At 40.7% G+C, this 13751-nt stretch overlaps 1 protein-coding gene across 1 annotated transcript in view; it reads left to right on the top strand.

The window, feature by feature from the left end:
• Positions 1–248: 248 nt before the first annotated feature.
• SLC9A2 (solute carrier family 9 member A2) overlaps positions 249–13751 on the top strand; it is a 31388-nt gene continuing 17885 nt past the window's right edge. The window contains 2 exon segments of the mRNA XM_056861885.1: positions 249–679; positions 4016–4266. Coding sequence (XP_056717863.1) covers positions 299–679; positions 4016–4266 — 632 coding nt within the window. The 5' untranslated portion in view covers positions 249–298.

Here is a 13751-nt window from a genome sequence, read left to right as displayed (position 1 = left end):
AAAAACAAAGCAATGGAAAAATGTTCTGCCCCACATCTTTGCTCTTGAGATATCCTTGGGAAGGCAGCAATAGTAGCCTGTATCATGGTATGGTCATTTCTGAAAATCAAGTTTCTAATGAATTAGGGTTCCTTAAAGAACGGTGATGTTGGTTTATGAACATAAGCTAACTATTTCTTTTCTTTTTTTCTTTTTTCTTTTCTGCTCTTCGGAAGGCTTTCATCTCTATCACAGGTTGCCCCATGTCGTGCCAGAGAGCTGTCTCCTCATTCTGGTTGGATTACTTCTAGGTGGAATTATGTTTGGAGTGCAGGAAAAGTCTCCACCCGTAATGAAGAGTGATGTTTTTTTCTTGTACCTTCTTCCCCCGATTGTCCTCGATGCTGGCTACTTTATGCCAACACGCCTCTTCTTTGAGAACTTCGGCACAATCATCTGGTATGCAGTCATAGGGACCCTCTGGAATTCACTTGGCATTGGCATTTCCCTCTTTGGGGTCTGCCAGGTTGCTGCCTTTGGCTTGAGTGATATCACTCTGCTGCAATGCCTCCTCTTTGGCAGCTTGATTTCAGCTGTGGATCCTGTGGCGGTGCTGGCTGTGTTTGAAAATATTCATGTCAACGAACAGCTGTACATCTTAGTTTTTGGAGAGTCCTTGCTGAATGATGCTGTAACAGTGGTAAGTTGCTTTGCTAAGCCCTTTTTGTTGCATGAAGCTCTCTTACAGTCCATTCCTGAGCTGGCGGGGTGCGGAGTCGGCGGGGAAGAGGCACAGTTACGCCTCCTCGTAAGCTGTTTCGCGCACGCCATGAGAACGAAAAAAGCCTTGAAAAGCTATAAGCCCTATTGAAAACAGCGAGGCTGCGCCTGCTAAAAAACAGGAGGCCGCCTAACTGGTGGCTCCTTCCCCCGGCCTGCTCCGGGAACACTCCCCTGCGTTGGTGCGGCCACTGTACGCCATGGCCTGCTCCACAGAGAGGCCACGCTGGTGGAGGGGCGAGGCGTGGCTCCGTAGTGCTTGGCACTGGCAAAGCCACTCTCCTCACCAGCGTAAGTGCATGTAGTCGCGTGATTACATGCACTTACTCTGGCGGGTAGGTCACACCACCTCCTATTGAGATTCGGCACAAATCTCAGGAATGGGCTGTTAGCATCTCATGTTTTTTTTTAAACAATAAAATTCTTGGTGTTATTTGAAAGTCAGACTGGAAATGTTATTGAATTTTGGGAGGGGGATAATCCTTTAGACTGTACTTGCTGGTAATGCATGTGTAATACATCCTTTTAGTGGTTTATATATTTTACTAAATGTTCATTCATTTTCCCCAGGATGCAGGAGTGTGTTTGGGCTGACGGGAAAGAGAAGGAGGGTTGTTAAGTGATAGCTAGCTAACTGATGAAGTGTAAGCTGCCCTCATCCAGTGGAGATGGCAAACAGAAATGTCAGTTAGCGTTACCTTTATGTGGACATCTAGCTGATCGTAGCTGCGATTTGATTACCAATGCAAGCCTTAGATTGCCCTTAGATGGGAGCAAAGTGTAATCATTAACTGGATTGGTTTTAAAACACAGCAGTTCTCATTATACACCCATTTCCCAATGTGTAAATCAATTTGCCATCATCTCAAGATAGAACAATATTAGACTTTGTTCTTGCCTCAGTTTACTTTAGAAGTGCTTGCTGATGCATTAATCTCCTCCTACAGTAACTGTAAAAAAATCATTTTATGAACACTGTAATGCCAACCTTTCTCTTGATAGAATGATAAATAGATCTAGGAATCTCTTCATCATGTCTGTTATATATGTGTGTGTGTGTTTGTGTGTGTATGTATATAAAAACAAAAAAATATTTTAACTTTTGCACAGACGTTTGTGTGCTGGTCTCAGAGAATGAGAGATCCAAAATAGACAAGACAATGGCTACATTCAGATGTTATGCAAAACTGAGCTTTGTTTAAACTTTGATCTATACCACCAACATTGGTTAATCTACCAGAAATAAGTAGCAAATCCTGGTTTGCATGCCAGCCCCAGCCTGTCCGTATCTTGGCTCTTCTCGGCTTCAAAACAGGGAAGTCATCCTTCCTGTACTTGCATCTTTGTGGCCAAGTGGCTGCAAGGCACAGATAGTGACTCAAATTGTGGTTCTTTAAATCAGAAGTCACTGTAACCACAATTAGTGCAAGCTGTGGTTGACACATCAGCATTTGGACACCCTTAGGTAACCAGGATTTGGTCATACCATGGTTTAGTATAACTTCTGAGTTCAGTCTTTGGGTTGGATTCAGCCCAGGTGCAAGTAATACTTATTTTCCTATCAATCGTAAGCCTATTTTGCACAACTGGAATTCAATTGCAACTTGTGGTAATGTCTGAATGCATTTCCATTTTGATAGAAAAGTCAGTAATTGAGAGAGTGAATGAAAAAAAGATATGTTCTCATACAGAAAAAAAAACTGATATTGTTTAAGGGAGAACATTTAGCAAAAGCAGGCAGCCACAGTGTCCAAAATATAACTGAAAGGCAAAAGATACCTTTTGCCAGGACCAACCGAAGTATCCATATCACACAATAGTGTGTAAGTTTTTGATTTCTCCAGAACTCTGTATCATGATCAATGCTAAAGTAAAAAAAGGGGGGAGGGCTGTGACACAGTGGTAGAGCATTGATTTGCATTCAGGAGGCCCCAGGTTCAATCCCCTGTTTTGTTTTTTGCTATCATGTCACAGCTGACTTATGACGACCCCATAGGATTTTCAAGGAAAGAGGTGTTCAGAGGTGGTTTGCCATTGCCTGCCTCTGGTATTCTTTGGAGGTCTCCCATGCAAATACTTGCCGGGGTTGAGGCTGAAGATTTGTGACTGGCCCAAGGTCACCCAGCAAGTTTCCATGGGAGAGTGGAGATTCGAACCGGGGTTTCCCAGATCCAGGGTTTCCCAGACCTTAACCACAACACCATGCTGGATTTCTCAACCCCCTGTACCTGCAGTTAAAAGGATCACATTGAAAGTGATGTGAAAGACTTCTACCTGAGATCCTGGAGAGTCGCTGGCAGTCAGAGTAGACAATACTCACCTTCATAGACCAATTATCTGACTTAGTATGGGAGAGTTTCATGTGTTCATGGGTGCGGGGCAGAGACAAACAGATGTTTTAGGCCATAATGGAAAAACAGAATTATACACTTCTAGCCTAGGTCTATTGAAGTCAGTGGGCTTAGAAGAGTGTAATCATTTAGGCTTGCGCTGTAGATTATGTGGTCAGGATACAACTATTTTCAGGTTGCACCCAAGCCTTCTGGGCTGAAGAAAAAAATGGTAGCCTCCGTTTTGATGGTTTTTAAGAAAGTAATGAATGTTTTGGGTATCTTTTACCAAAAGCACATGCAAGTCAAGCAACATGAAAAGCAAGTTATGATGTGTTTGAATTCATTACTCAGCAGCAAAAGACTATTTCAAGGGGCAAAGTGTAATTTACTGAATGATCACTTGTAGGCGTAAAGAGAATATAGCAGACGATATATGAACAACAATTTTTTTGAAAAATTACTATGTCTGGCTTTAGACCCGGATACTTAAACATCACGAAAATAATATAAACTATTAGACAGGAATATGTGGATGAAAAGAAATTTGACACATATAATACATGCATATTAGTAGTACATCTGGAAGGATCTTTTGAAATTTCATCTTTTTGCTGAATAAGCAAGAGAGAGAGATCAGATCAGCTGCATTATTCCACCAAAATGTAATATTTTCCTTTAGTGTGGTCTTTCAAAGTTAAGCAGTCTTAAGACCCATTGGAATAAAAAAACATGCACTTAACATAAATCAGTGGGAATTAGAATATATGCTTCATGTATTTCCTGTCTTGAAAATTATCGTAGTGTTTTTTCTAACCTTTTTGTTTTATGTAGTGCTCTAATACCATTATTATATCTTTTCCAGCTAAAATAACACATAGATGTGTTAACAAGGTTTCTAAAACATTAACTTTTTTCCTTCTTAGGTCCTGTACAACTTGTTCAAGTCTTTCTGTCAGATGCAGACAATCAAGGCCATTGACATATTTGCGGGAATTGCTAATTTCTTTGTAGTTGGGATTGGCGGAGTCTTGATTGGAATTATTCTGGGATTCGTAGCGGCTTTTACTACTCGTTACACCCATAAAGTCCGGGTGATTGAGCCTCTATTTGTCTTCTTATATAGCTACCTGTCATACATAACTGCTGAAATGTTTCATCTCTCAGGCATTATGGCGTAAGTATACATTAAATTATATTGTGCTAAAAATACCACAGGTGGATTATCACCTTTAAATTGAACAGTGTCTGGTAAAGATTCAGACATACCAGTATTCAGTGTTGTAGACCGTGGTTTAAAATTAATCCTTGGTTTTCTGGCAGTTACTTTATTTCAGTGGACCTTCCTGAAAGGAGAAACTTTCAGTAATAGTTCAATCATAAATAGAGTTATACCTTTCCAAGGCCATTTACTTCAATGGCATTAGAACAGTGGTTCCCAACCTTTTTTTGACCAGGGACCACTAGAACTTTTTTGTTCGGTGCAGGGACCCCAAGGTTCAAAATAAAAATTCTGAGAATTTGAAAATAAACTTTAATCATAAAGTTTATGATTTATGTTAGTTAAACATTAAACTTAGAATAATATTTTAATATATATTTTTATAATAGAGAACTTTTAATTGAAAATATTAATTTATTATGGCTTTATAACTTTGTTTCACGGACCTTAATTTAGTTCTCATGGACCCCTGGGGATCCATGGACCCCTGGTTGGGAACCAGTGCATTAGAAGGTTGTAACTCTGTTTAGGATACACTGTAAGGTCATTAATCTTGTTTAGGATGTAGTCTTGTGGGAATGAGTTAGATTTGAGTCCAGTAGCCCCTTACAGACCAAGAAAGTTTTCAGGGTATGAGCTTTCAAGAGTCAAAGGTCCCTTTGTCAGACACAAGTAGGAATGGAGACCCCTAAGTCCTTATATCCCAGTCAGAGGGTTTGGAGGGGTGTTGCAAAGAAGGAACTCAGGATGTGGAAATGATATAATTGTTTCTCATAAACCACCAATCTTTATCCATCAATCTGAATATTACTTCACATATAATGTATCACTTCACAAGTGGAAACAGTGACACAATCTTGTATGCTTACCTGTTTTTCATACCAAAGATTTTTGACTGAATGCCTCTTCCTTATTCAAATTACTGAATGTTCTTCTCTCTAGTGTATCTAGTAGTACAGGCAGATGTGGGTGGTATCTTAGTGTAGTCACATTTAGAGCTTGAATCAGGGAATCAGTGTCTCAATCTATCACTAGGCATACTTAGGCAAGCCACTTTCCGTCTCAGCTCTCCCATCTGCATAAGGGGAATGCTAATTTCACCCCTGCTGGCTTGTGGTAAGGCTCTTAGTATATTGTATGTAAAGCTCCTTGAATGTTGTAAACTAGGGGCGTCAAACTCAATTGTTACAAGGGCTGGATATGACATAAATGCCACTTGGTTGTGCTGGGCCATGCCTCGCCAGCCCAAATCGAGAGTGGGGGGTTGTGGCTGCCTGGCTGGATAAGAGCCCTCAAGTGGCCAGATCTGTCCCGCGGGCCTTATGTTTGACATCCCTGTTGTAAACAGTTGTAGAAATACTGTTGTTATTGAGAAAAAGCTATTTTAGCCTGTTGCAGCAAAACAGACAATTAATTTGTGTTCTGCGCAGTACAGCGATGCACAAAACACTACCTTATGCATTGTTTGACCATTTGGCTTCACGTAGTAAAATAACTACAACCAACCAACCACTTATTTCCTTCTCTGTGTTTATGGCATATCAGTCAGCCCACAGGTGAGCGCTTTATGCATTTGCCAAAGGACTGTAGTCCGGGAAAGCTGATGCCATATTAAATCTGTTAGCCTTTTCGGTTGCCATAAGACATTTTGAGTTGTACTAAACCAGCTTTTTTCTGCTGGTAAGTGCAAACGAAATTCCCTTTGACCACCAAAAAGGCTCTGCTGGGCGTCGTGGAACCCACGTACACAAAAGAAATGAGGGACAGTGGCAGTAAAAGGGAGAGGAAATGAACAAAATGGCAGGATCCTACCCTTAGCTAGGATAATGATTATTCAAATTGAAGAAAAGTATACTCTAGTTTTGTTTAAAGGAATCTCCAAAATAGGAACAATCATGGCCTAAATATTGTCGAAGGCTTTCACGGTCAGAGTTCATTGGTTCTCGTAGGTTATCCGGGCTGTGTAACCGTGGTCAGGAAAGAAAATACCAAGACCACGGTTACACAGCCCAGATAACCTACGAGAACCAATCATGGCCTAAATTAGGATCATCCCCAGTAAATAAGTAAAGTTGGAACATACGGCATTAGGTGGGGTTTTCACAGAATGACCTCTCATACGAACATATAAGAAAAGCCCTCCTGGATCAGACCAGTGATCCTTCTAGTCCAGTATCTTTTTTTTTTTTTTACTCAGCAGCCAACAAATTGTCCTGGAGGGCCAACAAAAGAGTGCTTCAGCCAGTCCTGATCTTCTGCCAATTATACTTATTTGGTACCTGTATTTGCAACCTTGTTTCTTACGTTAACATTTCTTTTTTCATTTTAAAGCCTGCGTTTAAAACATCTTAGGTGCACACATAAAAATGTACTCAGTTTCAGAGGAAAGCCATGCTGGTTTGCTGTAGAACACTTAGGTATGAGTCCCATAGCACCTTTGAGACTAACAAGATTTTCAGGGTATAAACTTTCAAGAGTCAGAGCTGCCTTCAGCAGTAGGAATAGAGATCTCTGAGTCTTTATATGCCAGTCAGAAGGTGGGAGGGGTGTTGTAAGGAATGCTTGTAAAGTATGCAAAGGTACAATGCATATTGTAATCAGCTTCATTACAGCAGAGGGTTAATGCTTGGGAACAGAACATTAGTCTCTGTAGTGAGATAAGAATCTTATGTCTCTATTAGCCCTGGGGGGGGTCCATTGTTGTTAACCTGCGACTGAACTCAAGCGGGGACATAGCAGAGGGGGGAGATAGGAGGGCAGCTGCCGCCCCCTGGCATGTAGAGAAGGCGGCAGAACTGCCTCTCCTACCTGGCCCAGTTCTCCTGTCTTTCCTACCTGGCCCGGTCCTCCTGTAGGAGAGGCAGTCCCGCCACCCTCTCTGCGTGCCACAGGTGCGGTGGTTGCCCTCCTCGCTCCCCCAAGCTACAGGCCTGAACTCAAGTTCAGCAATCTCACATTGTAATTTCCTCTTGACGTTTCTTCGTTTGAGGAATGCCACTCTTGGGTCAACACTGGAACGATCCGGAAGATTAAAATGTTCTCCCACTGATTTTTGAGAATGTAATGGGCGAAGAGGCCTAATTATGTTTGTATCTCTAACAGTAACATATAACATTACAGCTTCCTACTTAATGTATAATCTTAAAATGTTTGTAAGTCAGTTGTACTAAGGGACAGGAATAGAAACTTGTAGCAGTTTAAAGAAACATGGAGCAGCAGGATATAAATTCTAAAACTTAAATCAAACATTGCTTAACTACAAACCAAAACCAAAACAAAAAAGATATTGCTAAACTGCAAACCAAAACCAAGAACAAGTTAATTCATGCCATAGTAGTCCTGGTTACTATGTATGGGTGGGAAAGTTGGACAATGAAGAAAGCTGACAGGAAGAAAGTAGATGCCTTTGAAATGCGGCGTTAGAAGACAGTGTGACCATACTGTGGACCACCAAAAAAAAAGAGTTCGTTCTAGATCAGATCAAACCTGAACTGTCCCTAGAAGCTAAAATGGCTAAACTGAGGCTATCGTCACATTATTAGAAGCGTTCTGGAAAAGAGTTACTGGAAAAGACAACATTAGGAAAAGCTGAAGGCACCAGGAAAAGAGGAAGCTGCAACATGAGATGGATGGACTCAATAAAGAAAGCCACAGCCCTCAATTTGTAAGATCTGAGCAAGGCTGTTAAAGATAGGACGTTCTGGAGGACTCTGATTCATAGGGTTGCCATGAGTCAGGGGAGAATTAACACTTAACACACACACACACAAACTACAAACATAGAAAATATATTAATAAATCTAAGATTATGCAAACCTCTTTGTAGAAATGCATCTAAATAAAGTAACATACTAATCCAGTCTGACCCAATTCTGAAAGGTCCCATCTCTTCTCTTCCCTTCTGTCCACAGCATTTGTGTGGGTTCATGTTTCCTCCTGTTTCACATTCAGATGTCATTTACAACATATGGTTAGGTACTTAGAGAGCTTCTAAGCTATTAGGAATCCTTTTTAATACAGTTGGTTTTTGTGGTAATTTTCTATTTCATAATGGTAGATAATCTAACATAAACTTCTAGAGAGCAACATGCATCTGGTGGGCTCCATGTTCCTGATGCTAACCTGCATCTTGATTTATCGAGTAGCACTGCTGATTCTCATTTTCTCATATGAGAAAAGAGACTCTGCTCACATTCTTTGTATGAAATAAAAAGCCACCTGTATTTCAGTAATGTGTTCTAAACGTACAGAATGTAGCATCCATTCCTTTTAATTTCAGTGGATACAACCCTCCAGTTGAAATAAATGAGATATAAGCAGCACAACACTGTGGCCAATAGCAAAAGTTAATTTGCCATTATTTTTCCCTCTTAAATATTTTTTTCTAAAGGAAGATTCTGAGTTGAATTAGAATTTATATTCAGATTTATTACTATCAATCTGTGGGTCAGACAGCAACTACCTGTCCCTATAAAGTAAATTTTCCTCCTTCTTTATTTTAAATATTTTATTCCACCTTTCCATAAATATTTTATTCCACCTTTCCACAATGCCCAAGACGGATTAGAGGTTAATGCATTTTAAAAGTAAGTTGCTTTGCAAATTCATCACCAGTTGGAAGTGATCCACTCCCACAGTTCAGATCTTTTTTATTCTGACTGGAATTTGTTTTCCTTTGAATTCTGCATGTTACTGTATAGATTGGATAGCAGGCCTTTTTGAATGTCCTTCGCTGTCCTCATTCTGTTTGAACATAAACATGTATGTGTATATATAGAATCTTCCAGTGAAGGTAACTTCTCAGGTATCTGAAAAAAATTGCCTCTGGACCATCAAAACATATGTCACAATATATTAGTTTGATGCCACAAATCTTGCTTAGAGAGCAAGCGTTGTGTAGTGGTTAGAGCAGGGGGGTGTCAGACTCAATTGTTACGAGGGCTGGATATGGCATAAATGCCACTTGGTTGGGCCAGGCCATGCCTCGCCAGCCCAGATCGAGACTTGGGGGGTTGGCTGCCTTGGCTGGCTCGTGGCCGGATAAGAGTGCTCAAGGGGTCTGATCCAGCTCACTGGCCTTATGTTTGACACCCCTGGGTTAGAGTATCAGACTCAGACTAGGATCTGTGAGGCTCAGGTTCAGATCCCCATGGAAGCTTGCTGAGTCACACACTCAACATAACCTACCTCACAAAGGTTATAGTGAGGATAAAATGGAGGATGGGAGGACAATATGAGCTGCTTTGGGTTCTATTTGGGGAGAACAGTGGTGTATAAATGAAGTTAAAAATATTGGGTTTTCCCCCCAGCAGATTAACAAGACTTCTCATTGAATATTTCCTGGATGACGTAGACTACTCCCAATCACTCAACTGCAGTTATAATCAGAGTCCCATGATACACCATTAATAATCTTTAGTCTTGGGGTTACTTTAAGAGTTCAATCCTAAGCAGAGTTACAGCCATGTGAGTCAATGAGTTTACAAGGGTGTAACTCCGTTTAGGATCGCACCATATACATTTTAGAAATGATTAGAATGAAAAGTGTCTAGTCTACTAAGTGCATCCAGAGTGATCTTTTCTGACAGCATAAAAATACAGCGTCAGAACTGGTTCAAATTTTGATCACCAATCGCAACATAGAAATACCTTGTATGCAGATATTTTTCTATTAATGTCTTCCATTTCACACAAATCCAAGGCCTCTAATTGAGGCTTTGTAAAGACTCTAACAATTGTATTTATCGGCATCTGAATTGGATATATGGTTTTATGAAAGGCAGGAACAAGTGATTGTGCTACTAATATGCAGATTCAAAACTGCCAAACTTGTATCCAGGACATGAAGCTTTTACCAAGTGACTTATACTGAAAAATCAGTGAGAGTGGTCAGTGTAGGAATCTTTTTGGTTTTGTTAATTTAGCGTTTTGTGTACATTCACCTTTAATTCTAGCATGGAACAAACAGAAGTTTACAAAAAAATTGCTTTTAATTTTTAATATAATGTATTTGTCATTTGTTGTAATCTGAAAAGCACATCTAAATCTTTGCAAAGTGTAACAGTAGGTCAGAGTAACTTGATGACCACATCCAATGATCTAGTTTTTTTTTAAAAAGTCATCAGACAGAAACTGCCTTGTTTGTACAGAGTGACTTGCATTTCAGGTGCATATCATCAAACTTATTCCATTTCCTGGTTTAAATAGAGGTTTAGATAAGTGAACATGATTACATTTCATAGACCTCAATCCAGTACTGAGTTAGATGTACTTAAGTCAATTAATTTAATGGTTTTATTTATGCGGGACCATGGCCAAAAAGGATACCTGGCCAGAGAAAGAAAATAAAAATAGATTAAATTCTGTCATATAGGTGAACAAGTAAGTTATTATTATTAGTAGCATATTACTTTTGCTAAGATAACATAATGAGCCCTGTGGCGCAGAGTGGTAAGCTGCAGTACTGCAGTCCAAGCTCTGCTCATGACCTGAGTTCGATCTCGATGGAAATCGGTTTCAGGTAGCCGGCTCAAGGTTGACTCAGCCTTCCATCCTTCCGAGGTCGGTAGAATGAGTACCCAGCTTGCTGGGGGTAAAGAGAAGATGACTGGGAAAGGCACTGGCAAACCACCCCATAAACAAAGTCTGCCTAGGAAATGTCGGGATGTGACATCACCCCATGGGTCAGGAATGACCCGTTGCTTGCACAGGGGACCTTTACCTTTTTAAGATAACATAAGGCATATATAATCAGTATATCTAATTATCAATTTAACCCCATCTGTGGATAACTAAATTTGGATGCTAGACTATGAACAGCTTAGACAGCTCTAAGAAAATATAAGAAAAGCCCCAGATTTGCAGAAAGGGAACTAAAAGGAGCAAATATATGAACATAGAGAAAGGGAGACCACATCATAATTTTCCCCCAGTTACTATTGGTATTATCCACAATTCTGTTCCTTTATGCTGCAATCCTAAGCAACAACCTTCTAAGTCTTTTGAAATCAGTGGGGTTTAAATGACGCAACTCTGTTTAGGATTGCACCATAACTGTGTTTCTAGGCAAATACCAGTAGTTGTGAGATGGGATATCTGGATGACCAAATGACCCTGCAGCTGCTGACACCCAAGGCAGTTACTGGTTTTCAGCATTCCATTGCAAACAAAAAACTTGTGAAAGTGGGTGGTGAGATGCTAAAAACTTCAGGAACCACCTGGCATCCCAAGGGCTCTCCCAGAATCGAGAGAGTTGCACTAAGGCTGGGGCAAAAGGAATTTCTTGAAGACTACTCGGAGAGAATTGGTAGGGAATGTTGTCCGGTCACCCTCTTTCCCTTTTCCACAGTGGAACTGCAGAAGAAATGGCTGCTGAACATCTGTATGTATTTTTTTATCAGCATTGTAGGGAACTTTGTGGGGGAGCCGAATTGCAGTGTTCCAGGATGCATTCAAATACGTGCTACCAAACTTCACTTCAAATAGGATGTGGTCAGAATGGAGCGGGTGCAAAGGACAGTGACGAGGATGATCAGGGGCCTGGAGACCAAGCCCAAGAGGAAAGGCTGAGGGAGTTGGGAACATTTAGTCTGGAGAAGAGGAGGTTGAGGGGGGACATGAGTATTTGATGGGCTGTCACTTAGAGGAGGGCAGGGAGCTGTTCCTGTTGGCAGCAGAGGATAGGAGTCACAATAATGGATTTAAATTGCAGGCGGAAAGGTATATTAGGAAAAAAAATAGGAATTTTTTAAGGAAAAAAGCGGCTGGATATTAGGAAAATTTTTTTTTACAGTAAGAGTTGTTTGACAGTGGAATCACAGTGTGGTGAGCTCCCCACACTGGCAGTCTTTAAGCAGAGGCTGGACAAGCACTTGTCAGGGATGCTCTAGGCTGATCCTGCATTAAGCAGGTGGTTGGACTAGATGGCCTGTATGGCACCTTCCAACTCTATGATTCTGTGATTCTAAGTATTGTTACATATAGTACAAGAAAATGGGCTGACATCAATTTTGGAAATGCCATGTTCACACGCATGAATTCCACAAAGTTTAACTCTGTGAATTTCCTATGGTTCCACTTCATGTCTGTCTTCTATGGTGTAACTGGAATACATTCTTCTGTTATTATGGGAGTAGAATTGTTCAGTCCATTTTCTTCATTCCCTAGAATAGAATATTGCCTTAATACACTTTAGGAATGGCTTAAACAGCTTTGCTAGTGGAGTAACCTCTACTGAGTTATTTTACAAATGGCCACCATGGTGCATATTACAGATACTCAAGGAGCCAGAGATATATATTCAGATATTGTCTTTGGCTTCCTCACAAAAACATGCTTGGTAGCAAACCTTGATTTTTTTTTTTAATGCAGTGTGACATGGCAGTGTCCTGTGTAAATCTGGCTTTAGTTAGCTTTTGAGATTATGGAAAACACCTGAGAATGCAGCACCAGAACAGGAAGCTTGGCATTTGTACTCATATAAGATATCTATTTGCAGTTCATCCTACGTCATGGAATGCTATCTTGTAAAAAGTGAAATCTTTCCAAATTGAATCACACTAGGCCAATTTATTTTCAAGAAGGGAATACTTAATTATAGCTGCCACCTGGTGTGGTAGTCAAGATAGCTGTGTACATCGAGTTACCACAAAGGCAAGTGAAAGCATTTCCTAGATGAAGAATCATTTTCTGTTTTGTACATGGGGTGGGGGAGGTGAGGGGGGAATTATGGCTTCTCTACCGGAGATGGTAGTTTGTAGTCTTATCAGTATACTTCATTTTCTATTATTGTATACTCTGACCACAGTTTGGTGTACAAGTTACTCACACTTGTCCATTGAAATCAAGGCCTAATTACATATAAGCACAGGTGACATCAGCTCTTTTTTTTTATCCAGGAGAAGCTTCTTCATTGGGGACAGGTTTGGAGCAAGGATGAGGCAAAGGATGGGAGGAGAATATACCTAACCCTGTCTCTGACTGCTGTATCTCTGCTGCAAAATTTTCGAATTTTCGAAGCTCCTTCTTGCCTGCCCCCTGCCCCTGGAGTTCCATAATTGTGTTTACTGCTATGTAACTACAGGCAAAACTGCACTTACATTGCAGATCTATGGCTATAGTTCCATGCAGAAGCATGGAACAGGACCGGGGAGGAGCTATTTCTCCCATGTTATTTTTTTCAATTGAAGCTGCCTTGTGGGCTGTAATTAATATTGACAGAGAAGTAAATTCTGTAGAGATAGAAAGAAAATTTAAGTACCTTGGGGTCATGTTTATGCATAATCTTTCATATCCACCTGTTAATGCAGGGGATAGGGCCCTTCCAGGGGTTTTTTGGCCTCTCAGTCCAACCTTTGTCCCCTTTCTCCTGCATTGGTGCGGGAACTCATTGGAGCCAGGCCCAGCAGCAACTACTGGGCACCTTGCTACCATACAATATG

This window comes from Euleptes europaea, chromosome 16 (genome assembly GCF_029931775.1).
Source record: "Euleptes europaea isolate rEulEur1 chromosome 16, rEulEur1.hap1, whole genome shotgun sequence".
Taxonomy (NCBI): Eukaryota; Metazoa; Chordata; class Lepidosauria; order Squamata; family Sphaerodactylidae; genus Euleptes; species Euleptes europaea.
This window is presented reverse-complemented; position numbering and strand designations above follow the sequence as displayed.